Source organism: Rana temporaria, chromosome 2 (assembly GCF_905171775.1).
Source record: "Rana temporaria chromosome 2, aRanTem1.1, whole genome shotgun sequence".
Lineage (NCBI taxonomy): Eukaryota > Metazoa > Chordata > Amphibia > Anura > Ranidae > Rana > Rana temporaria.
This window is the reverse complement of record NC_053490.1, coordinates 230,446,909-230,474,867: the sequence shown is the minus strand read 5'-3', so window position 1 is coordinate 230,474,867 and position 27,959 is coordinate 230,446,909. Positions and strand designations below refer to the sequence as shown.

Sequence of the window (27,959 nt, the reverse complement as noted above, 5' to 3'; positions counted from 1 at the left end):
TTATTTGTTAAAGTAATTTTAGAAATTTGACCACAGTTTATTACTTTTATATCATCTGATTTCCTAATGGCTTTATCGCCAGGAGATGTACCAGAATCTATTGATGTACAACAAGTGAGCACTGATATGCCTATTAAACTGGGCACAACTTCTTATAAAGGTACATATGAAAAAAGAGTTTCCTTATGCATTAATCTGAACATTACGCTTTTGCTGTGCTGTACATCTTAAAGACTTAAAAACCAAACCAGGCTTTGCAGCTAAATTGTACAGTTATGTATACCATTCATTTTTCCTTATACCATCGCCCCTCATTTTTCTCTTCTGACAAATTTACTTTTATTGTACTGTGTACATGATAGCTTTAAAAAAGAAAGTGTATTAGATATAGTATACTCATTTAGCTGTGCTTTTTCAACAGGCATGCGTCCTAAATCAACTCTAGTGTCAAAATTGAGTACACACTTGCCTTTCCAAAAGCATACATCTACCATAGGTAAAGACTACTATTCTAAGGTATTTCTTTCCACGTGGAAAGCTAACAATCGTGTGGTAGCAGGCCATGTCAGGTGGAAAATACCAGACTGATTGTGTTTTAACCACACAGTCCAGATTTCTCACATTCTATCATGAAGTAAAAAAAAAAAAAATGTGTACTTTGTAGGTGCCCCAAGGAGTGACACACAGGAAATTAACAGGGGGGTCACTCTTTATATTACACTAATAATACAATAGATAAAAGCTAGACAAAGATCAGCTAAAACACAAAAAATAAGAATTATTTTAGAATATAGCAGCCAAGCCCACTGTGTGCCACGTGACTTACAATCACATATTACATAAATATAAAAACTTATGGGAGCAATAACTTTTAGCAGAATGTGATGTATATTTCAAAGACGGCTGTAGCTCCTCTACATTTTTTGCAGCAATCTATGCCTGCTTCTTTAGGAGGACAATAGCTGCTACTTAAGAAAAAACATAATGATAAATATCTAATACATTAAAGTATACGTAAATACATATATAAGTATAACAAAACGTAGTGACCGGCAGATGGACATGACTTAAAAATATTCCCCTGTGGTGAAGGCCTGATCAAGCAAGGGGAGGCTAGTGGACCAACCGAGGTGTCGGTATGCAAGTGTCCCCCACATGCGGATGTGGGGGGCATAAAGGATCCCAAGACTGAAAAACTGCACCAAATCAATGACAAAAATCCCCCATAAAAATATTAAGCTTTTTTTTTTTTTTTTTTCTAAAGCCAAGCTAAATGTATGTATCCAAGAAAGTCAAAAGATACATACCTATGCATAGTACATTGGAAGTCCATGTGGTAGAAAGTGCCATTGTATACACAACTAAAGGGAACCAAAAAGATCCACAACCAGAGATGGGCTCAATACATATATGCCATTATTAGTTTTCTGAAGCCCCACCAGATATAGATTCCCTCAGGCGACTATCGCCACTATATTTTCAAGTAACATATGCAAAGAAAAGAAATATAGGTGAGTGGATCTACTGTAGTGTGAATAAAAAGGAAAGAGACACCTTCACCGATGGAAAAGGAAAGAACACCTCATCCACCATATGTGAGGGCTCATCCGCTGCTCACAAGCTGACAATGGGACCCACAATAAATGCCCCCTCGGAGTGCAACAACTCTGGGCCGATTTCCAGTGATGTGATGTCACTTCCGACCGGGTGCATGCATGGGCAGTGGAAATGGCCACCATGCATATGCAGTAGCTGCCAACATGTCTGTCCCGTGCACATATCACTAGGGCGCATGAAAGAGCAGCCAAAATGGCCACCACACATGCGCTGTGCAACAAAGATCCACCACATCTGGGAAGGGGCGGAAGCCCAGCATCACTCAGAATGCATGAACCTGGTTGGAGAACCACCAAAGCACCCATCCCCACCCAGATGGGGACAAAGAAAGAGGAAGCGCAACAGACAAAGGTACCAGCACATAGGGTCCAAAGGACCCCCCAAAAAGACACCAGGAACCCCCCAACAAAGCAGGGGAAGGGGGAACCCAACAAACCAAAACCACACCTAGACTTAGCCAACTTACCAGACAGATCCTTAACCCCCAGCCACACCCCTCCCCCTTTACACTGGAACCAAACAAGCAGAGCACCAAAACAAACACATCCAGACTCTTTTTAAAAAACCCACAACCCCACATTGGTTGAACTAAACCCCAATAAGGGATGGGCCCACAGGAGACATGATCAAAACAAAGTGTGACATCCTCATTGCAAGCGCCCCCCTTACAAAATCTCAAACATCTGCAAAAGAAAAACATGAGGTACCTCAGCACCCACCCTACCAGGAAATCCAAAAAAGATCACAACGATGTATACAATGATCCCTATAGCCAAATCCTTAGCTCAAACAACCTCCACCACACAGGAGCAAATATATATATATATATATATATATATATATATATATATTATAATAATGTTCCTAATGGACCCCCAAAAAGTTAAAGGAAGGGCTTATAAGAAAGTACCCCACTTGTCTCTTAATCTAGAATGTTTCGTTTTGGAGGACTAGTTTACCCCAGTTACCCACCTAATCTAGACCAATAAATCGCAAAATTGTGTCTGATGCCTTTGTGGAAAATGGGTGTCAGCTTTTTTGCATTAGCTGTAAAATATACATGATATTGTGCGTATATGCGGCCATTTTAGCTGCTTGTACGTGGGCAGGGTGATCATTTTGGGACTGACGCACATGGGTGGTGGCCATTTTGGCTGCCAGCGCATGTGCCCTAGTGCAGCACCTGGTTGGAAGTGACATCCCACAGCAGAAATCGGCATTGTCACGCTCCGAGGGGGGCTTTTATTGTCAATCCCATTATCAGCTTATGAACAGCGGGTAAACCTGCACAGATGGTGGATGAGGTGTTCCTTTCTTTTCCTTCGGCAGTGGTAAAGATCTTTTGAGCTTATGCAGGGGTTCCTTTTGGTATCTCTATCCTTTTTATCCACACCAGATTCACTCACCTATATTTATTTTCTTTGCATATGTTATATGCAGATACAGTGCCGATGGTCGCCTCAGGAAATTTACATCTGGTGAGGCTCCAGTAAACTAAAACTGGCATATATGTATTGAGCCCCTCTCTGGTTGTGGATCTTTTCCCCTTAGTTGTGAATACTATGTATAGGTGTGCTTGTTTTGACCTTCTTGGATATGTACATTTAGCCTGGCTTTAGGCCATTGAGGGATTTTTGTCATAGATTTGGTGCAGTTTTTCAATCTTAGGATCCTTTTTGCAACTCACATCCGCACATGTGGGGTACCTGTATCCGGCCACCTTGGATGGTCCACTAGCCTATCCTTGCTTGATCCTGCCCTCACCACAGGGGAATATTTTGGATTTGTTTATATGTATCAGGTTTTATTACAACGTTTTGTTATTCATATATATGTATAACTAAATGTATTATCTGTTGATCTTTATGTTCTTTCTTTAGGAGGAAATATTGTCCTCATGAAGAAGCATGCACAGATTCCTGCGAAACATGTTGAGGAGTTACAGCCATCTTTGAAATAGACATCATATTCTACTAATGCCGCATACACACGGTCGGATTTTCCGACAACAAATGTTCGATGGGAGCTTTTTGTCGGAAATTCCAACCGTGTGTAGGCTCCATCGGACATTTGCTGTCGGGATTTCCGACAACAAACATTTGAGAGCTTGTTCTCAAATTTTCTGACAACAAAAGCCATTCTCGTAAATTCCGACCTTGTGTGGAAAATTCCGATGCACACAATTCCACGCATGCTCTGAATCAAGTACGAGACTGGAGCACTCGGTCTGGTAAAACTAGCGTTCGTAATGGAGAAAGCACATTCATCACGCTGTTACGGACTGAAAAGCACGAGGCTGAAAAGCGTGAATCGTCTCTCACCAAACTTTTACTAACACGACTGGTATTGAACTTCCCTTTAATAGTGCCGTTGTACGTCTTGTACGTCACTGCGCTCTTGGTGTTCGGAATTTCCGACAACATTTGTGCGACCGTGTGTATGCAAGACAAGTTTGAGCCAACATCCGTCGGAAAAAAATCCACGGTTTTGTTGTCGGAAAATTCCGATAGTCTGTACGCGGCATAAGAGTTATTGCTCCCATACTTTTTTGAACTTACCATATGTAACGTGTGATGTGTTATGTTGCACACAGTGGGCTTTGCTATTTTATTCTAAAATAATTATTTTTGTTTGTGTTTTAGTTGAGCTTTTATCTACAGTATTAATAAATTATAATTTGGGGAGTGTCCCTCCCTGTTAATTAAAATCATGTGTTTATTTTTTCTGAACACAAAAAAAAAATTCAAAGAACATGTTGAAGCCTCTTTTTTTTTTTTTTTTAACAGCCTCACCTACAATATTCCCAGTTTCATTTACAAAGGAACTTCCAATTGTACAGACTGTACTGGGTAAACATGGAGGCTTCATAATGCTATCACAGCAATTCTCAGCTGCTTTCACACTGTGACCTTTCTGTGGCTTTATAAATGTACTGAAGAGCTTCTAAAGCTAGCAAAATTGTCGCATTCCATCTATGAATGGCTTAACACTGAAATTCTCTGCATACTAGTTTGGGCTTTTAGTAATGTTTGCTACTGTAATTGCAGTACGTTATTTAAGCATTTTTTTTTTTAAGGCACCATTACTTCATCATTTCTCTTTTTCTATTCATGCTGTTATCTCAATGACAAATCCACAAACTAAAATGCTGATTGTTTCTTTTAGCAAGTGAACCACTGGCTACTTACGTGCCTCAACCAATCACAATTTTACACATAATGCCTGGTAAAGTTAATGTTTTCTCAACATGATTTTTTTGTTTTACTATGGTAAAAGCATATATTAGTGGTGACAGTGGGGGTTATTTACTAAAGCTAAATCCACTTTGCTCTACAAGTGCAAACTACAAGTGCAAAGTGCACTTGAAATTGCACTGAAAGTGCACTTGGAAGTGCAGTCGCTGTAAATCTGAGGGGTAGATCTGAAATTAAGGGAAGCTCTGCAGATTTTAACATCCAATCATGTACAAGCTAAAATGCTGTTTTTTTATTTTCCTTGCATGCCCCCCTCGGATCTACAGCAACTGCACTTCCAAGTGCAATTTCAAGTGCACTTGTAGTGCAAAGTGGATTTGCCTTTCGTAAATAACCCCCAATGTGTTGTTCATCTGTAACTCACAAATAAATATTCCTAATAGCCATTTACAAAGAGTTGTAGTTTGAAATGATCCCCAGGTGTCATGGAAAGTCCATGATTGACTTCTAGCAAATCAATGTAATCAGATATCCATGTTAGCCAGGTATACTGCATTAAATCATTAAAGGTTTCTCCCCAGATCTCATATTTAAGATGTCCTGTTATGCTTTTTTTTCTATTACAAGGGATGTTTACATTCCTTGTAATAGGTATAAAAGTGACCCATTTTTTTTAAAAAAAACTAAAAACTAAAAAGTTAAATAAATATGAAAAACAAATGTAAGCACCCCGCTCCGTCGAGGTCGCACACAGAAGCGAACGCATATGTCAATTTACTCGGCGTAACATTATCTGTCACAATATGAAAAAAATTGGGCTAACTTTACTGTTGTCTTATTTCTTAATTCAAAAAAGTGTATTTTTTTTCCAAAAAAAGTGCGCTTGTAAGACCTCTGAGCAAATGCGGTGTGACTGAAAGTATTGCAACGACCACCATTTTATTCTCTAGGGTGTCTGAAAATATATATATATAGTGTTTGGGGGTTCTAAGTAATTTTTTTGCAAAAAAAATATATTTTAACTTGTAAACACAGAGTCTGAAAAATAGGCCTGGTCCTTAAGTGGTTAAACTAGATAGGTTGTCATGAGGCAACCAATCCAGGTCTTACATCAGATCCTTTAAATAAATGATTTCATCATCTCACATTTGTGGTGCAATGCAGTTCAGTGGTCGCCTTTTCAGCAGGTGAGGAGTCGATATCCAGTGAAGTTCCACAGCTCCAAAGCTCCACAGTGAGCAGTCATTTACTTCCAGAGCCACCCAGGACCATAGCGGGTAAAGGTAGATTTTGACTTCATACATTATATCTTATAGATTTAATTAGCTTACAGTAATTTTGGCTTCTGCAGTTTCATTGAATGACAATCAAACACAATAGTAGTCAGGGCTGGTGATTTATTTTTGTGGTGGAGCTCTGTGCCTTAAGAAAAGGACAATACTTTACCCAATCAAGGAAAATCACAGATATTTTTCATACTCTAATGCAGACAATTACCTTTCCCATACTACTTGTTCACCCACCAGAAGGAGTAAAGTAGGATTTGTTCCTCCTCTGCATCTTCCCCACTGACTGTAGCACAGTGAAGCCCCATACACACTATCAGTTTTCCTGATGGTTTTCTCTTCAGGTTTACCAAAACCATGTAGTACAAGGACCTGCCTGATTGCATTCAACTTGAACGCTTAAGGTTTGACCTCATATTAGATGGTTTTGGTAAACCTGAAGAGAAAACCATCAGGAAAACTGATAGTGTGTATGGGGCTTTAGAGTGATCTTTCCTAGCCTTAGCTACACCTGTGTAAGGCTAAAGTTTGCTTTTTAGCTCAGCTACTGTTGAGTTATCACTGTTGTAGAACTGACCAAAGGTTCAAGACCACAGAAACCAATATTATAATGCTGTAATGTATTCCTTATAGGAATACATATAGAATTTAGTTTGGCCAGTGACAACAGTGGTACTGCTGGTAGAAGATCTTCTGGACAGCAAGGGATCAAAACCTGCTTAGTATATGGTACTTACATTAGCTGTTGTAGTGACATTTTTTAGGAATACTTCCCATACATATCTTCTTGTAAAAGTATTTGTAGAATCCCTCCTTAGCTCTAACATTAATATTCTATACCTACGTACTATGTTATTGTTAAAGTAATTTTAGAAATTTGACCTCAGATTATTACATTTATATTATCTGATTTCATAATGGCTTTATCGGCTAGGAGATGTACCAGAGTACCACAAGTGAGCACTGATATGCCTATTAAACTGTGCACAACTTCTGGTAAAGGTACATGTGATAAAAGGGTTTCCTTCTGCATTGATCTTATTATTATGCTTTTGCTGTGCTGTACATCTAAAAGACTTAAAAACTGAACCAGACTTTGCAGCTAAATTGTACAGTTATGCATACTATTCATTTTTTTTTTTACCACCATTGCTCCTCATTCCTCTTTCCTGACAAATGTACTTTTCTATTCTTTGCATGATAGCTAAAAATCAAACAAACAGTATATTAGATATAATATACTCATTTAGCTGTGCTTTTTCAACAGGGATGCATCCTAAAACAACTCTAGTGTCAAAATTGAGTACACACTTGCCTTTCCAAAAGCACAAAACTACCATAGGTAAAGACTGCTATTCTATAGTATTTCTTTCCATGTGGCAAGTTAAGAATCGTATGGTAACAGGCCATGTCAGGTGGAAAGTACCAGACTGATTGACTGTGTTTTAACCACACGGTCCAGATTTCTAACGTTGAATCATTTTATTAGCCATGATAAAAGGAGGGGCCTATAAGAACTTTTTTTGCATATTCTACATTTTTTACATGAGTTATGATATTTTGAGGTGTACTGTCAATGCAAAACATGCTTAGATGATTGAAAAAGATAATGAGTTGTTATTCTTCTTTGTTTTTACATCATATGTAAATGTAGTACATATATGTACAATAGCACTATTAACAACAAAAGTAAACCGCTCAAAAATGTGTTAATGCATATTAGAGTGCATATGTGTGAAAGGATCCTCAGTGCTTTCTTTAAAGCCCAACTTTGGGCATATAATAAGATATCCCATGCATTGGGGCTGTGTCCACACTGCAATGGTTAATAACTTGTTTAGGGGAGAGGAGAAACAGTTTCACTTACCTTATCATCCTCTCCCCCAGCCATTGGCGTTCATCCATGATCCAGCAGTGGCTTGCTCCCTGCTCTGGTCTTGATGACGTCGGGACCCTAAACTGCTAGGGCGGAGAGGTGCAGAAACTGTGGGGACTGGTCTCGCTGCAGAGAGGAGTGGAGGATCAGGTAAGTATATCTTATTTAATTGTTCCCCAGCCTAGACAAAAAAAAGTAGATAACCCTTGTAGTAGCAAATATATACGTTACAAACCATTGAAAAAAAAAAAAGCACAGCCAAATCATATACTACAAAGAGCTTACCACGAAGACATGTCACCCTTAATTAATTTCACCAGCCAAAAAAAACTGCAAAGGCATGAAGTCTTATCCTGGAATGTTTTTTATTACACTGAAAGGGCAGCACACCGAAGCTTCCCAGTATTTTGTAGTATAATCATAAAATATACAATATACCGTCACCTCTATAGTATTATAAATTGACTTCTAAATGACCAATCAGTTTAGATTAAGAATAAATAAAAGCTAATTAGTAAATATGTCTAGGATAAACTAGATAGAATTTAATTCACAGATGGAAAACAAGTGCAGACTAATCAGTGTAAATCATCATTGTCCCTTGAGACTTTGGGCCAAATCCACAAAAGAGATACGCAGGCGGAACTGCTGTTCCGCCTGCGTATCTCTGTGCCTAACTTTGGGAGCGATCCTCAAAAGGATTTTTCCCAAGTTAGGCAGAAGATCAGACATCCGTAATTTAGTTACGCTGTTGAATCTTAGGATGCAGTACCGCATCTGCCGCTGGGGGCATTTTGAGTCGAAATCCCTCCTTGCGTATGCAAATTAGTACTTACGGAGATCCACAAAGCTTTAGGCATTGTGTGATTTGCGTAAGTCACGAATTTGCTTGCGCAAAACTAAGGTTGGTTTTATATGGACTAACTTTAGTAGACCATGCAAAACCATACCCTTTTTTCGATCGCCGCGTTTTTTTTTTAAATTTGATTTTTTTTTTCCCGTCACGTAACTTTTTTTTTTTCCGTCGCAACTTTACGAACCCGTCGCTATCCACAAAGCCCGACGTAAACTACGTATGCGCGATGCACGTCGGGAAAAATGACGTCACACGCATGCGCAGTCCGTCCGGCGCGGGAGCGCGCCCTAATTTAAATGGGAATCGCCCATTTTAATTAGGGATCGCTTAAGATGCAAGGAGATCAGCTACACTGGCGCAATTTTAGAGGTAAGTGCTCTGTGGATCGCTACCTAAAATACTAAAATTGCGCCAGTGTAACTTTTCTGCCTAAAACTAAGATCCGCAATTTCTTTGTGGATTTGGCCCTTTGTTCTCACCACAAGTGCAAGTGGAAATGAGCTCAAGAAGAGCATCTATGATTACATGGCACCTAATTGGTTGGCAACGCTGCCTTGTCTTCTTCCCTATGATCAGATGTTTTGCTTTAGTATGAGATAACTAAGGGAAAATTCAGAGGTGCAGTCCTGCAGCTCTTAAATAATATCATCAAAACTCCATCAGAGAGTGTTCTAGTATTCCATGCAATTCAAATTGGTATAATGCTTTTTAAAACTTAAAAGAAAAAACTGAACAACTTGAAACAGAGAGGTATAGAGGGTAGTAATCAAAAACATCAAATCAGATGTTATCAGAAATTCTACACAACAGTAAATAAGCTACTACTGCTACCAAGTAAACTTTGCACTGGGCTAAAATCAGAACGTTAATTCAGTTTACGGAGAGTGCTCTGAAATTCCCTGCAACTCACATTTCACAGATCTCCTTACCAGCTGAGTAGGAGAAGCAAAAGGTTAGAGTTCCAGGAGCTTGTGCAGTGTCTTTTGTCACTTATAACTGCATCACCAATCATATTGAGTCTTCTGTGGGGGGTTATATTAGCTTGGTGACTGCGAGAAACTGACTAAAACAGGCCTGCAGGGGCACCACAAGAAGCAGGAGTGCTTCAAAATCACCAGACTACTGAGAAAAATGGGAATGAGGTGGTCTCTCACACTACAGCACTACAGCAAAGTCTACAATTGCTCCCTGTATGCTTGTCAAGTCTTCATTTTCAGTTTTGCCTTCAGTGTACCTTTTATCTTACTAGTATCAGCTCAAGTGTGTTTTCTAGCGTCTATGGGTCACTGAACTTTGGGCATCATCATTATTTTGTTTTCCTTATTGCCTCTCTTCATATTTTTAAAAGAGGAAAACAGGAGTCAAGGAAAGATTCATCACTAAACACCTTTCTACCAGCCTTTCATAAATAGGCACACATTCGCTAATTTTACTAGCAAAAATGTGTTTCATTGCTCTCTTTCTCTAATAACTTGTTACTGGACTGGACTTGAAGGCAACTCTCTACATTAGTAAAAACCCAACAAGGGTTCTAACCTTTACTTTTGTATCCAAACGAACAGGCCTTAAAGGGTCACTAAAGGAATGTTTTTTTAGCTAAATAGCTTCCTTTACCTTACTGCAGTCCTGGTTTCATGTCCTCATTGTTCGTTTTTGCTTTGATGTTGCTGTAAATCCTCTCTGTTCTGGACACTTCCTGGTTGTCTGTTTCCTGATCACCACAGTACTGGGAGATTTCTCACTGTGGTGACTAATCAAGGAGGTGTGATTACTGTGTGTAAAACTAAACTGGATTGGTGCTGAGGAGTTTTAGACAAAGTATCACTGTCCTCTATTGGCTCACTGCCCTCTATTGGCTCTCTGTACATCAGAGAACCAGGAAACAACAGCAAAAACGAAACTAAACTGCAGGCACATTATATGATTGGTTTTTATCTATTTGTAATCATTTTTAAAAGGAATCAGTTAACTATTATGTCTCTATACCCTGTAAACAGTCATTTCAGCTAAAAAAATGTTTTCCTTTAGTGACCCTTTAACCACTTAAGTCCCGGACCTTTAGGCAGCTAAATGCCCAGGCCAGGTTTTGCGATTCGGCACTGCGTCGCTTAAACAGACAATTGCGCGGTCGTGCGGCGTGGCTCCCAAACAAAATTGGCGTCCTTTTTTCCCCACAAATAGAGCTTTCTTTTGGTGGTATTTGATCACCTCTGCGGTTTTTATTTTTTGCGCTATAAACAAAAATAGAGCGACAATTTTGAAAAAAATGCTATATTTTTTACTTTTTGCTGTAATAAATATCCCCCAAAAACATATATAACATTTTTTTTCCCTCAGTTTAGGCCGATACGTATTCTTCTACCTATTTTTGGTAAAAAAAATCGCAATAAGCGTTTATCGATTGGTTTGCGCAAAATTTATAGCGTTTACAAATAGGGGATATTTTTATCGCATTTTTATTAATTACTTTTTTTTTACTACTAATGGCGGTGATCAGCAATTTTTTTCGTGACTGCAACATTATGGTGGAAACTTCGGACAATTTTGACACATTTTTGGGACCATTGTCATTTTCACAGCAAAAAATGCATTTAAATTGCATTCTTTATTGTGAAAATGACAGTTGCAGTTTGGGAGTTAACCACAGGGGGCGCTGAACGTGTTAGGCTTCACCTAGTGTGTGTTTACAACAGTAGGGGAGTGTGGCTGTAGGTCTGATGTCATCGATTGTGTCTCCCCTATAAAGGGGATGACACGATCGATGCGCCGCCACAGTGAAGCAAGGGGAAGCCGTGTTTACATACGGCTCTCCCCGTTCTTCAGCTCCGGGGAGCGATCGCGACGGAGCGGCTATAAATGAATAGCCGTGCCGTCGTCCCGGATCGCTCCCCGAGGTAAGCCGCCCGCCGCACGCAGCGGAGGGGGTCCCGATCGGACCCCCGACCCGCGGAAAGGCAAGGACGTATATATACTCCCATCTGCCTGTCCGTGCCATTTTGAGGATGTAAATAGTCGTGCAGCGGGCGTTAAGTGGTTAATTGAAATTGTCTGCAATTGCCCTTTGGCTTGATTGTCAATTGCAATGAAAATATGTTTTTTTACAATGCTGTCTGCAAAACCAATAACGATTTTCAAAAATATTTTTTAGCTGCAAAAATGAAACCTATTTATGGTCCCACTACAATATCCAGTTTGGAGAAGACACACACTTACCATGGTAACTCGTAGCTTTCTTTTTTTTTAGGAAAAAAATATCCTGTAGTTTTCTAACAAACATGTAGGACTGAGAGTAGGTAAAAATAACTAAGTGACCTTTAGTCAGAGGGAGCTGCAATTAAGAATGAACAGCTAATTTGGTATAAGACATCAGTGCTACCCTAAAAGTCAAAATTGATGACTAAAAGAAACCCAAGTAACTGCTGTCATAAACAAGTGAACTTGGTAATACTTAAAATCATTAGTGAGACAGGGCTTAAATTAACTTCTGTGACTTATATAATACTACTTATGTGAGCAAATGAAACCAAACAAAAAAATCATATAAAAAAAATTCAAAGAAAAAAAATCATATAGAATTTAGTCCACAGATTGTATATTTAATGCTCAGTGTGTTTAAAAAATTGATAAGTCCACATATACAGTTGTGCTCTGTGCACTATTCTCATGCCAAAAACCACTGTGCATTATTCATTTTCACCACACACTGCATTTACCACAACAACTTTGTATAATACAAGAAAGTCAAGATGTGCTTTTCCAATACTTGAATATATCATATACTGTTTCCAGACTTCCATCAGTATCCACTATTTGCACCATAGTCTCTTGAGGATGTCGCACATCTATGACAAAATGCGTAGGGAGGGTCTTCCGGTACATTACTTTCACTTGGCTGGAATGTCCCCTGGAGGGCACAGTGTTAATGCCTGATTATGTTTTGTGAAACCCTGTACTTTTTTAAACCTTGTAAGACCCCTTTTAGACATGCGGACCATATGTCCGCTTTTTCATCCATCCGTGTACAGATGGAAAAGGGACATACATTAATCCCTATGAGATAGGGGGGGCATGGGATGAACATCCGCTGACACACAATCTAATCAGTGTCAGCAATCCTCCAATTCTGCAGACAGAGGAAAATCCTATTTTTCCATCTATCTGCAGAGCAGATCGGATGAACACGGACAGATGGTCCGTGTTCATCCGATATCCCCATAGGGGAGAGCAGCGATCCGACAGGGTGGTCCCTGCACAATGTGCAGAGACCGCCCTGTCATGCCTGTTATCCGCCGGCTCAGCCGAGAACAACGGAGCGATCCCCGCTGAGCAAGCGGATGTTCACAGGGCGGATCATCACGGGATCCGCCCGTGTGAAAGGACCCTTAGTGTAATATTTTCTTTTAGAATGTGATAATAAATAAACTGCTTACACTATGAAAGGTTTCCCTTTCTTTCTTATATGTTGCTGAGCATGGCCTGATGGTCTGAGAGGATTTAAGATGGCAGTCAAGTTCTTGCCTATACCAATGGAAGGCCCGGTCTATGGGGCCAGTAGTGCATGCTATTGGAAGCTGGACGTAGTATATAAGATATCCAATGACTGGAAAAGTGCATATTGACTTTCATTTTTCATACAATGGGTGAAATTGTTCGGGTGAGTGCAGTGTGTGGTGGAAAGGAATAAAACATGGTGGTTCTTGGCACGAGTAAACAAGAATAGTGCACAACTGTATATGTGGGCTTATCACTTTATTAAGCAGACTATATTTTTTTATATCATTTTTTTATATGATTTTTTTATATCATTTTTTTCCTTTGGTGTCATTTCCTCATATTTGTGGTATCATATAATTCACTGAAGTTAATTTAGGGGCTGCCTCACTGTAATGGTTTTAAGAATGAACAGTGTACAAATAAAAAGCGATTCTAATGTTTTTGGATACATTTAGTTTAATTCCTTTACTTATTTTATTTGTATTTGAAAGAAGCTGACTGATGGTCCGTCGCGCCCACACACAATCGGTTGAATAACCGATCGTGTCAGAACGCGGTGACGTAAAACACAACGACGTGCTGAAAAAAATAAAGTTCAATGCTTCCAATCATGCGTCGACTTGATTTTGAGCATGCGTGGATTTTAACCGATGGTCGTGCCTACTAACGATCGGTTTTGACCTATCGGTTAGGAATCCATCAGTTAAATTTAAAGCAAGTTGGCTTTTTTTTTAACCGATGGTTAAATAACCTATGGGGCCCACACACGATCGGTTTTGACTGATTAAAACGGTCCATCAGACCGTTGTCCTCTGTTTAACCTATTGTGTGTACTAGGCCTAACATGTCATATCCAAACTCCCTTACACTTTTTTTGGTTTGGTCAATAATTAACCAAGCATTATGGAAGTTGTATCTTTCAGTAGTGGTCTGGCTACACTTCACTGAAACCTAAAATTGTATTGTTTTTTACTAACACTACCTATATATTGCTCTTGGAAAACCAAATTGCATTCAGCTTAAAGGATTTCTTAGAAACAAGTATCTTCCATTTTTATATACCGTATTTTCCGGCGTATAAGACGACTTTCTTCACCCAAATCATGCTGCCAAAATAGGGGGGTCGTCTTATACGCCGGGTGCAGAGGCCGGCCGGGTGATCGGTACCTGTTAAGGGGGCCGCCGGATCGAGGAGAAGCCCGCCGGGTGCTCATTGCCGTGTGAAGACGCCGCCAAACCCATGCCTGGTGCCTCGGTACTGCTATTGCGGCCGTCGGGTGCTCGGCAATGCTGTGTATACAGTGCACGCCGCTCAGCCAATACTGGCGGCGATGCACTCTGTTGCTGGATGAAGCCTGCTCGGATTGGTGCGGCGCAGGCTGATGATGTCACAGCCTCTGCCAATCCGAGCAGGCTTTGCATCCATCAACCATCTAGTCAAATGCATTGCCTGCCGTGATTGGCTCAGCGGTGCACACTGTATGCACACAGTAGTCACCTATAATGTATTTTTAACTTCTTACATCTTATACACCTAAAAAAAGAACGAATGTTGGCAAAGCTCTAAAAAAGGTACAAGATACTATATCTAATTACAAATGAGCAACGTTTAACCTGAAATAATGTCTGTATATTTTAGGGTATTAACATATTATACTGCATTATACTATTATACTGCATATATTATACTGCATTATTATCATATACTGCAGTCTTCTACTACAAGTATAAAGTCCTACATTAAAAGTTTTATGGTACCTTTAAATCAAATCTGATGTTTTTTTTTTATGTTTCTGATTTTTTTTTTAAATGGTGGTGTTGTCTCGGAAGGGGGTAGTCTTATACGGCGAGTATAGCCCAAAACCCAAGTTTTCACAGGAAAAATAGGGGGTCGTCTTATACGCCCAGTCGTCTTATACGCCGGAAAATACGGTAGTCATTGTATAAATGAAAGAGCACACTTGTGTTTGGTAAACTTTCTTACCGTGTACATTTACTTGTATTTAGGAGTGAACTGTGGTGAACTGATTCATCATTAATATGCAGTAATATAGTTAGACAGTTAAACCTTTTTCAAAAACAAAGAAGTGGCTTCATAAAACAATCTCTAAGGTGTGTTGTTTACTACTGCACACTCCTTGTAGTATTGCGATCATTTAATGATAAAATTCACGTGGAGTATTTTCTATTAAAGTATTAATCAATTCATTTAATATTTTTTCACAGCAACCACAAGCCAATTTATCCCAGGCAAACAAAGCACCATGTCCTCTAAAACTCACAAAAAACCCACTGGTAATGCTTGTTTTTCACAAAATGGTCTGTTGAGCTTGTTAATCATTGCACACTGGCAGTCATCATCATTCATTACTTCAGCATTTCTTTCTGCTTACATGCACACAATCCATCCATTGCAGTAAGATTGATTGCTGTCATGTGACTCATTCTGCGACAGCACCCATGGTATGACTTTGCTGTCAGCTTCGCTTTTTGTACAAGAAAATGATGTAGACATTGACACAGTGTCAATTAATCCTACCATTTTCTCTATCCTTTTCAATACGCGGAAAGGTAAATTTTAAGGAGCATTTGTGCTTTTAGGATGAGTACTTCTGCAGAAAAAGTAGGTGTTTTGCTTCCATAAACCACACCATTGGACTTTGAGGTAGACATATCAAAGCACATTTTGAATGCAGTGCATGCAAGCATCTTTTCAAATACAGCATATCATCATTTTTATTAAGGCGGGCAATGATCAAGGATGTGCAGTAACTTATAGAAAACAATAACAAGCAGCTAATTCACTCATTATTGAATTAAGAACAATCACAACTATGAAAATATACTTCTGGCTGGACAATACAAGTTACCTAATTTTGTTGATTGTTTTTAGCCTTATTACATAAGGGCCTCTATATTTTTGTGAAGCTATAGTGGACAAAGATGGTCAGATTTGAAGTTATGTATATTCAATGTTTATCATAGAAAAAAAAGTATTTTACAAAGCAGTACTGATTCCCTTCCTTTGATGCATCTACCTCAACAGGTTCTCAGCAAGCATTTTTCATTACAAGCACAAGCATGTATCAGTGCATTTGTAAAATAAAGTAACTAAATGTTTTTATTTTGGGGTGGGGGGTGGATTTCTTTTCAGAATTTATTGGAAATCCTAGTGTTGTTACCACACCGAAAATCATTGTTAAGACTACAGTACAGCATCCCATGCCTGGTATAATATTCTTTATATTTTCGCTTTAAAGCTATACATTTTTGGTTGGCTTATGCCAGAATTATATGGTTAGATGTTGCTGGCCTATTCTGAAACAATTGTATTCTCTTATTGTATTGTATTTGTAGTTAAGATCCATAATCTCCAATATCCCTAATTATATCAAGTTGTTTTTAATGAATATCAATTTGATTTGAATTTAATTTCAGTGTATTCATGCAAGATCCTTTTCAACTCTAGTTGTTTTACTGAACATATAGATGGATGAAGTTGATTTACTGAGCCAATTGAAAATGCTCACTAAAAAGGCTGGCCATACATTACTGTATACAATTTTCTTGTAGAAATTCAAAAACACAGTCACTTCCAGCGCTAATAGGTCTTCCAAGGTGTGGCGTAACAGATGTCAGATAAAATGCTGGTGTGAAAGGTATATATGGCATCCCAAATCTAGGTGGATGCTGCCTTCCTGGGGTAACTACAAGAAAAACAGAAATGGAAGGCACACACCTAGTGCATTACCAGAGATAATTTCATAACAATAATTTTTTGTATAAAAGTGGGTACTCACAAAATGCAACCGACAAAAGGCCATAAACACAGTACATGGACATGCACAGAACACAGGGTACAGCGTGTTTTGTGCATGTCCATGCACTGTGTTTATGGCCTTTTGTCGGTTGCATTTTGTGAGTACCCACTTTTATATCAAAAAATCGTATTATTAGATTATCTCTGGTAATGTACTAGGTGTGCACGCCTTACATTTTTGTTTTTTTTTGTAGTACAATCTTCTTGTACAATTTTCCCTTAGATTTAGCAAACCCATATAATAAGAGATCAAACTTAAACGCTTTCAATTTATATGCAATCAGGCAGGCCCTTGCACTAAATAGTTGAAAGGTAAATCTAAAGGAAATTGAATAAGGCAATTGTATAATGTATGGCCAGCCTTAGTAAAGTGAATGTTCAATAAGAGGGCAATTTATATAGAACCCACAAAACTGTGAACAATAGAGGATAGATGATATCCTACATGCTCCTGTTGAAATCACCAGCCTTTATTCAAAATGTATTCACAGTACAGACAGAATAAAAAGCAACAATAGAAGATGGAATGCAGCCCTTATTCTTTCATGAAGTCAGAAAATACATACAAAACTTTCCCCAGCCACCAAAAATTTCTAGTGAATGGTCTGTATGTCCCAGGGAATCGTGCTTTATACCTGAAACAGTAATTATTGGGTGGATTCATTTGTTTGTACTATGGATGTATTTTAAATCAACTCTAGTGATTAATCAGAAGAATTATGCCCTGTACACATGATCAGTTCATCTGATGAAAACGGTCTGATGGATTTTTCCATCAGTTATCCGATGAAGCTGACTGATGATCAGTCGTGCCTACACACCGTCAGTAAAAAAACGATCGTGTCAGAACGCGGTGACGTAAAACACAACGACGTGCTGAAAAAATGAAGTTCAATGCTTCCAAGCATGCGTCGACTTGATTCTGAACATGCATGGATTTTAAACCAATGGACGTGCCTACAGACGATCGTTTTTTTTCTATCGGTTAGTTAACCATCAGATAATTTTAAAACAAGTTCCTATTTTTTTAACCGATGGGGCCCAAACGGTCCTCAGACCATCAGACCGTTTTCATCAGACAAACTGATCGTGTGTACGCGGCATAAGGGTTACATTCTATCCTCTATTGTTGCTGTTTGACCTGAAATGTTAACATAACATCAATGCCTGCACCCAGCAGTAAGAAATTTGGTTTAAGTCAAATGTAAATCAATATATGCACTGCTGTGAGCTAAAAACTGGCATGCATCCATGGGCATCCAATATGTGAAGTACAATACCTGTGCTACTTTGAGTTCATTGCTTGTTTAATCTAAAAAAAAATAAAAAAATTCAGGCTAGCAAAAGCAAGAGCTTACTTTTCCACATTTCATTTTCAATTCTTACAAATAGCCCCCTAAATTTAGTGAATAAAGAGAAGAGGCGTTCACATCGATCATGTGCAAGGCAGATTCCTGTCTTATTTAAATTCCTGTGTGTGTGTGATTTAGTATTAATAATAAACACAGTTTTAAGATGAACTTTTGGAATAATCAATTTTTAAAACTAAAAATCATCCAGCTTCATTACCTGTATTTATTGATATTGTATGTCAAATCGAGAGGGTTGTAGGTGAGTCTTATAATCAGTGTAGTAGTCTGTGCAACATACAGGAAGCACATTCTTGTTCCAGCAGTGCTGGAGCTACTTCTACTTTGGTACAGTGACAACAGAGAGTCACTCACTCAGCACCTCCTTCATTTAGGAAACATGTTACATTTGATATGACATATCTATATGTACAGGTAATCAAGCTAACACAATGTCAATTTAAAAAATGCATTAATTTAGGTGAAGCACACTCTGTCATACAACAGCATTCTGTTCATGAGATTAGGTTGCATGGGTGTATGACCAGCTGCTTTTTGTGTATTGTGTCTGAGGCAAATTAACAGGAGACAGAAATTTAAAGTAGTTGTCAACAAAGAGTTCCATTTCATACTCAACAAGAGATTACAACGTCGTGGATAGTTGAGCCCTAAGAGAAAAAATGTAAGCCAATATTTTATCAACATCTGTGAAGCATGTTATTATTATTAATTTAGTGTTGTTAAGTGAAGAATACTTTTTTTATGCGAGTCATGGAAATCTTTTGACCACTTGATATAAAGTAAGCAGCAAATTATTCCATTAAAATGGTTGTTAACAAACTCCATCTAATTCCTCCCATCCTCCCTGTGCCTGTGTTATGTAAAAAATCTGCCGGATTGTACCTATATGAGCGTGTTTCCTGGCGCTCTGCTGACTTATCCGATCTCTTCTCTCTCGGCTCACAGCTCTAGTGGGTGGGGCCAAGACCTCCCGCTGACATCAGCTGGGAAGGAGGGGAAAAGAGGGGAGAGAGAGCTGACAGTCAGCTGAGTGCCAGGGAGACGGACTCATATAGGTATAATCCGGCAGAATTTTTACATAACACAGTCACAGGGACACTTATTATTATGGAGCAGAGGGGATTACAGGATTTAGTAGCAGATATGAGAGCAGCAGGAGGGGGAAGGCACTGGTAAAGGAGACAGGCTGGGTGGGGAAGGGGGAGGACAGAGGTGACAGAGGAGAGAAGGGCTGCACGTGACTGAGGCATGTAAACTGACCACGGTGTCAGGGCAGCCATGATATATTGTGGTCAGTTTACAGGGGGGAGGGTATAGCTAGGCAGGATCAGCCAGGTATTTTAGGTGATGTGGGGGGGGGGGGGTGACACAGCACAAGAACTATGCTGTTTAACATGGTTTAAAGAAACAGGATATGTTTGTTTGTTTTTTTCGGTTAACAAAAGCTTTAATTTTAGGTGATGCAAATATGAGAGTTATGAAATACATCATAGAACATTTTCAAAATTCATCCAGTAAGAATAGTTTTAGAAGTAGGATTCTCCATCCAGTAACGAGAATATAATCACCCTTGCCTAGCAGGAGTAAATATTTATGCTGCTTTCAGCAACGGGGAGGGGGAACAGATAACAGTGGACCTTGCATTTTCGCTGTAAGGTCTGCTTTAGGCTGACAATGAATATTTACAGTGTGAGTGAAAATGAAAGACACTTTCTGGTACCTCAAGATTCCTGATTATTGACCACAAATCAGTATGGATTTCACATTTACTATGCATGTATCCTAATATAAATAGACTCTCCCAGAGGGATTATTTATTCTCATATGTTATTGTTAGCACCAGGACCAATTCATGTAGTGTACTATATTTCTAATTTTTATATCCATAAACGTTGAAAATTAAATAATACGCTTTATTAAACTATATTGTATTACTATTTTTCATACCTAATCTGGCACTCTTCTTCGTAAAACTCTAAATAACACTAAACAGCAACAAAGGTCAGTTGGGGTAATTTCTCTCCAGAACAGATGCCACCTTCCAGCTTCCTCCAGACATGTTACAGTGAGTGAGACAGCACCTCTCCAGACCAGATTCCCAGTGGTGAGGTTCTGCTATTAGCTACTAGCAAAGTCTATCCAGGCCCTCAACCCTGACATCGCTGAGTAGCTGTACAGTCCATGGGCTACATGAGAGCAGCAACCCCTCAGACTGGACACTTCTCTCTCCAGGGATTGGCTGGAACCTGATAAATATTCAGGCTGATTGATTTAAATCTCCTGCCCTAAGCTCTGGAAGCTTCTTCCAGAGGCAGGAGGAAGCAATCAAACTTCCAGCCTGATAAAACAGACCAAGCCAAATAATTACTACTCCCTTGATTACTGAAGCAGCCATACACTAGAGGGTGCTGCACTTAAATTAGTTCTAAACCTTTTTTTCAAATATAAACATGTTTAACTCAGCTGCTCTGTGCAATGGTTTTGCACAGAGCAGCTTTGATGCTATTCTTCCGGGGTCCCCTGCTGGTACTCCTATCTCCTCTTCCGCGAATGCTCATCATAAGAAACCATGTTGTGATTCTCAAGTGGTTATACCGCAATGATGCAGGCTTCATCCCAGTATTGTCTTTTAGAGCTGATAGAGCTTTTTTGTAAAAGCAAGCCTAGAGGCTAATTAGTCACTAGATTGTTTTTGCAAGCAGTGGTAGGGTACATACCCCACTCCTGCCACCGTCCATGGCTTTGTACGGTTCTCTCATCTCACGGGAGACTGAAATGGCTCTAATCACCTCTATGGTATAGGAAACCAGATGTAAACAGTGGCATTTTTAAATAGGGAAAGCAATGTAAAAATAGAAAAAAAAAGTCCCGCATGCACGCAAACAGCGATTGTCCCACACATCAGAACGTCAGATCGAGTGCAGGATTTTCTAGCACCACATCTCCTGTGTAAATCTGAAGTGATGATGTGAAATACGATGTGACATAAAAAAATCGCAACACCCACCAATATAGGTCCGGATTCACAAAGCACTTACGCCGGCGTATCTCGAGATACGCCGCGTAAGTGTAAATATGCGCCTTTGTATCTATGCGCCAGACTCTGAAACCAAGATACGCCTGAAAATAGGCTTCATCCGACCAACGTAACTTTCCTACGCCGGCGTATCGTGGGCGCATATTTGCGCTGGCCGCAAGTGGCGCTCCCATTGATTTCCTATTCAAATATGGAAATGAGGGAGATACGTCGATTTACGAACGTACTTGCACCCAGCGCATAATATACTCGGTTTGCGTAAGTCGTACGTCCGGCGTAAAGTTATTCCCCATATATGAGGCGCAACTCATGCTAAGGTATGCACCAGGGAACACAGCCGTCGAATTTTACGTTGTTTACGTAGTACGTGAATAGGGCTGGGCATAGGTTACCTTCACGTCGTAGGCAGTGCTCCGTCATATCTTAGGGAGTAGTTCTGACGTGATTCTGAGCATGCGCACTGGGATACCTCCACGGGACGGCGCATGCGCTGTTCGTTTTAAGTACTTGTATGGCACTCGGCCCATCATTTGCATGGGGTCACGCCTCATTAGCATGGCTCACGCCCACTTCCACCTACGACGGCTTACGTCGAGGGAACCCAGCTCAGTTTGGGAGGCAAGTGCTTTGTGAATTTGGTGCTTGCCTCTCTGTGCTGCTTCGGCGTAGAGTATATTAGATACGCTACGCCGGCATTAATATGCTCCGATGTATGTGAATCCGGGCCACATTCTCTAGGGCCTCTGCTTTATAAAAATATATAATTTTGAGGGGTTTTAATAAATTTTCGAGCAAAAAATACTGATTGTTACATGTAAACAAAAAGTGTCAGAAAGGTCTAGTCTTAAAGTGGTTACAGAGTAGCAATGAGAACCAGCAGTATGTGAACCTGGTTGGTATTCAAAAGAAGAAGGCCACTTTACATGGATCAGATGTGGCATGCAGACACCTTACAGTGTCTGCTATAAATAGTAAGAATTTTATAAAATTTTGACACATACTTTTTTAAGCTTGTCGCTTTTCTTTAACAGGATTAGTATGTTCATGTTCCTGAGTGAACCTTGCGCACTCTTCCTCACACACTAAATAATTTAATCTTCAGTTAAACTGCCTAGAAGCTCAATATGAATTCTATTCTTTCTTTCAGTTCCAAATGAAATTTTATCATTTCATCCAAAACCTGTCCCTAGCACTGAGGCACCAGAATCTGAAGCTGGTAAAATCATTATGTGCATTTTAACGGATACAATTCATGCTATCTTTGATAGAATTCTTCTCTTTTTTAACAGGCTTAATTTCTTATTTGTTTCAATTTTATTTCAGACAGCACACTGCCAGAGTCTAAAATAATTACAACAGATGCACCTCATATATATGAACCAGAAAAAACTACTTTAGGTAATATATACTCTGAAGCCAGCGAATATATTTAATTCAGAACCTAATATTGGTAACTTAAAACAATCATCTTAAATGCTATTTTTTCCAGTATAGATTTAGAATTTTTGCTCAGATTTTGTTATTTTGAGATTTTTCTTTTAGTGACTCCATTAACAGTTTAAAAAATGCAAAGATTACTTCTATAGTGGTTCTTTACATTCCCTTTGTACACTGTGGTTCATGTTTACAGCAAAACAATAAAAAGGCTCTAGGCACCACTTCCATCTGCAATCCTACTAGAAGGATAACAGATCGTTTAATTACTCTGTGACAAACAAATGGCACAACAGGCATTCCACTACAGAAGAAGCAGATCTCTGCCCTACAACTGTATATTTTATATGCAGTAAAATTTTAATATGATGCGATTTAATAGATACAGTGGTGCACCAATGGTGGGTGAAGTGATCGGATAAAGGAACACCCTGACAAGGGTATCACAGGAGGTGTTCTTCAGGTTTTTTTTTTACCAGGAGTCTAAATCAGAATCTTTTTCTAGATTAAAGTAGTCCTTTTACGAGCCTAATAAATCTCTTGAATACCACAAGCACACTCAAAACCTGATAGACTGGTTTAAGTACCACTTACTATTTAACTGTGAAAGCTAGTTCTTCAGTGACGTAGAAATAGTACAAAACTGTTGTTGCCAAAGTAATATTTATGGGAACATTAAATCATTATGAGCCTTTGTTTGCAGCTTCCGATGGTCACTTCGTTGTTCAGAAGCACACATCAACAGCCAAGTCACATACCGCAATTGGTAAAGTCATTTTATGATTCAGGCTTTTTCACTTACACATGGGTCTTTGAGTATTTTTTGAGACACATTTCACTAAAGGATATAACAATGCTGTAGTATTGCCATAATATAAGCATTGCCCAATGCACATAAAACACACCAAAATGTTAACCTATGGTAAAATATTTTGGCTTCAATAGTAGAAAAAACATATCAAATAAACAAATCCAATATCTTTGGACTATAAGCACAGAAGGGTATATGATTGCTCTATAATCAGCCTTCTCAATAAGTGTAAACAAAATAAAAGTTTTAGATTTGAAAGCTTTTGATTCTGGAAAACGCTTGATTCTGGGGAATGCTTGATTCTGGGGAACTGAGTTAGTGGTTATGTCCAAATGAATGAGAATGAATTGTCCTGCATGACCAGGAGTAAATATTAATATACAAGTATATATTGTTTTCTAATCTTAGCGTATCGGACTACAACCACATCTTTTTCAACTAATACTCCCACTACTTCCCAAAGGACACAATCTACTCTGGGTAAAATGTTTCTGTATAGCTTTCTACACTATAGAAGCAAATAGGGTATCTGCTATGGCTGCAAATGTTTTGCTTGCAGTATTGGCTGTGCATACATTCTAGTCTATACATTCTCTCCCATAGCTAGCAAGATGATTTATATTCATTGCATATCTGAAACCTTCTTTTAATGCCTTTCTGCTTATATATAGTAGGCTTAGCGTGTAAAAAATATTCAATCTTGCTACATATTACAATTTAATTGATTTTGCATGATGCCTAAATACATTTTTTTGCTTGATGAGCAGCACTAGACACTAAGGATGGAATGACCTGCACATCTATAGAAAGAGTTTTATTAATTAAAATTGCCATTATTTTACAGCATCAAAGAAACAAGGGGTTTCTCCTGCACAACCTAAAATTCCATTGCCAAAAAAGACACAAACTACAACTGGTATAGTAAAGGCATTCATTTTTGAGTTTATGCAGCTTGTTCTTCTAATATAGTCATATAGTAACAGTGTCATTTTCCTAAACTGTCAAAAAGCAGCATAAAGGGATAAATTAAATATCACAATGTTGCTAAAGTAAAGTCCAGCCTCGAAGAAGCCATAACTTAAAATACTGGTTTCCTTGCTGGCCATTACTTTGATTCAATGGCCTAGAAAAATATGCATATATGCAATTCAGATTTTACTCCACATTTGCTGGTCTGCTCGATACGTTTATTATGACAGATTTTATTTAAGCATAAGTAAGAATAGTGAAGTAATTGAATTGCCTGTCCACCAATACACATTGACAAATCTACCAGCGTCCTATCTAATTATTCATACATTTAATGGAAATAATTTCTAATAACAATGAATCCTATGTATAAATATGGCCACTGCCTGGTATTTTATCTTTACTTCCATTGTTTTTTTAACAACAATCTTTGAACTCTCATAGCAGTGCAAGTAGTAGTTGGACATAAAAATAGTACTAATCAACTATTACCAGTAAAGGTCAGTAACAGGCATAGTAAAAATGTAGCTGTCATTGTCTGCTCTAAAAGTCTAAAGCAGGTGTCAACAGCCTTTCCTTACAATGTATAATATCTGAAAGTTAAGGAATTCTGCACTGCAGAAAATAAAAGGTAAACTTTCGTAAAGTCAGCAGTTTTCTGGGACATGATCATTATTACAATACCTATGTTTGATTTAGAAAGATGGTAACATAAAAATATTGACAAAATACATCGGGGGTTATTTACGAAAGTCAAATCCACTTTGCACTATAAGTGCAAACTACAAGTGCAAAGTGCACTTTAAATTGCACTGAAAGTGCACTTGGAAGTGCAGTCGCTGTAGATCCAAGGGGGACATGCAAAGAAAATAAAAAAACAGCATTTTAGCTTGCACATGATTGGATGATAAAAATCAGCAGAGCTTCCCCTCATTTCAGATCTACCCCTCAGACAGCAACTGAACTTCCAAGTGTACTTTCAGTGCAATTTCAAATGCACTTTGCACTTGTAGTTTGCACTTGTAGTGTTAAGTGGATTTGCCTTTCGTAAATAACCCCCATTGTGACATATGCCATTTAACCAGATTTATTGTGAATAATTCCTTCACCTCAGAAAAAATGACAGCTAAATTCATAATGTTACTTTGTTATTTTAAAACATTTTACATATTTTTCATTTGTTGCACGGTATACATTATCTCCTAAGTTTTGTTCCAGCCCAAGACCAGCATCCTTCCTAGAGACATGTAGAAATTTGTATTAACAAATACTTCTATTTCATTCAGTTGTTAAGGAAACACAGCTACATTACATGAAGAAACAGCCACCAGTGTGTCTAAATAACCCTATTCAATAACACTGTATATATTTTTTTATTCCTGTGGATTAACTTTTATGCTTTTTCTAGGTGTATTTGCTTTTTAAGAACATTGTTGTTTAAAAGAGAGCTACATTCCTCTTATTGTTTTGCAGACAAAATGTTTTCTTATCTTCCTTTGGCAGGTTGTAAAGTCACCAGGGATGATATTTAATCAGTAGTGCATGACTTGGTTCCTCAGATTTGGAATTACCATGACTTAATCTTAAAACAATCTGATGAGTATAGTTTGAGCTCTTACTTTTTTATTTGCAGTTCCAGACAAAACTCAAAAAATTCCCCACAAAAAGGACCACTCAACTGTGGGCCCAACCCCACAAACTGGTAATAAAACATAATTGTTTTTACATTTTCAGCACAGGTTATTATTATTTTTTCATTGGCATGCCTTTATTGGAATGAAATGTATTCCACAAACACAATGCTAACCATGCTTTTTGTTCTATACAGATTTTTAAAAAATCTCGTCTTTTCCCTCCTGACATTTTAGGATCTGACATTTTTGATCACCCCAATATACCACTGTGTAAAGATAATATTTGCTTGCGGAACTTTTCCATGCATGCTGTGGAATAAGCCATGTTATTATTTGTATCCCTGTGAACTATTTTGTTTCACTGCAGCACATTTGTCAGTGTCTATTGGAAGTGGTTAAGAGGTACAAATGACTTCTTATGCCCTGTACACACGATCGGTTCATCCGATGAAAATGATCTGATGGATTTTTTCATCAGATATCCGATGAAGCTGACTTTCATCAGTCTTGCCTACACACCATCAGTTAAAAAACCGATTGTGTCAGAACGCGGTGACGTAAAACACAACGACGTGCTGAGAAAAATGAAGTTCAATGCTTCCAAGCTTGTATTTACCTAACTGCGCTCTCATCTTTTTGCACTAAAGTTGGTTCTTGGATGGTAGTCTGCTACACCTGGAGCATAGTAATATATGCTTTATTTTCAAATCCATGTTGTGTGATTACACAGATTTTTATAAACATCCTAAACTTCATACAGTTTTCACTGGTGTTCCTATAACCAGAGCATATTATGCAAGCTCCAGCCAACCACATTATATCACAATGTCATTCATCCAGATTCATATGTTCTTGTATTAATAATCTTGTGTTAGATTGTAGAGTGGTATGCTTTCTGGCCATGACTAAAGAATCAAGGTATTAAAGCTGTTTTTTTACAGAAATTTGTGTGAGAAACTTCCTGTTAATTTAAAACTGAGTGCATGGACTTGCAAAATTAATAAAACAAGAAAAAAGACATGTTTAGTTTGTGTAACTTTGCATGTCTTTTTAATAACTGTACCCAAAGAACCAGACAGTGAGTTACTGTAAACAGAAAGCAGCCAAAGTCCAGCTCGCATTTTGTAACCTGCACTAATCTGCCTGGGTCTGACAGTACAGTGGTTAAGGGTCTGATTTTTCAAGTGTACCCACTTTCAGCAACAAGCAGTTGCAGGACCTGTCAGCAGTGCCAGCAATATGGCACTTGCTTATGTGCAATCTCAGTCTACCCTTGCATGTGCACTTGCATGTGTGATCAGTTGGCAATGCAGGTGATTTTGTCCTCATCCCACACCCTGGCTAAAGGAACCCCCCTCTTTAATGTATGCTTAACTGATTCGGGCAGGTGAAGCTTTACGTGATACTTGCACTTAGGCCAAGTTCACACTATTGCGCATCAAATTTGCAATAGCAGGAGAATGTGAATGGCTCTTTATGGAGCCGGTTTACATATCTCCGATGCAGCTCCGGTGCGAATTTGCACAGGAGTCCTGTGCGTCTTTTGGTCCACTTCAGGTCC

The 27,959-nt window shown here is 38.7% G+C and overlaps 1 protein-coding gene across 50 annotated transcripts in view; it reads left to right on the top strand.

Annotated features, from left to right (window-relative positions):
- The window catches only part of LOC120926536 (ABI family member 3 binding protein), a 454,839-nt gene that overhangs the window by 269,972 nt on the left and 156,908 nt on the right, over positions 1–27,959 (top strand). For 21 of the 50 annotated variants that reach the window (XM_040336550.1, XM_040336548.1, XM_040336547.1 and 18 more), the window contains 15 exons: positions 83–160; positions 422–496; positions 4,404–4,466; positions 4,783–4,842; positions 5,996–6,094; positions 7,365–7,439; positions 11,978–12,046; positions 15,550–15,618; positions 16,478–16,552; positions 22,698–22,766; positions 22,874–22,948; positions 23,688–23,750; positions 24,204–24,275; positions 24,640–24,711; positions 26,398–26,466. In XM_040336550.1, coding sequence (XP_040192484.1) covers positions 83–160; positions 422–496; positions 4,404–4,466; positions 4,783–4,842; positions 5,996–6,094; positions 7,365–7,439; positions 11,978–12,046; positions 15,550–15,618; positions 16,478–16,552; positions 22,698–22,766; positions 22,874–22,948; positions 23,688–23,750; positions 24,204–24,275; positions 24,640–24,711; positions 26,398–26,466 — 1,083 coding nt within the window. The remainder of the gene's footprint in view (positions 1–82; positions 161–421; positions 497–4,403; positions 4,467–4,782; positions 4,843–5,995; positions 6,095–7,364; positions 7,440–11,977; positions 12,047–15,549; positions 15,619–16,477; positions 16,553–22,697; positions 22,767–22,873; positions 22,949–23,687; positions 23,751–24,203; positions 24,276–24,639; positions 24,712–26,397; positions 26,467–27,959) is intronic. The other 29 variants (XM_040336582.1, XM_040336557.1, XM_040336545.1 and 26 more) reach the window with 28 other exon arrangements.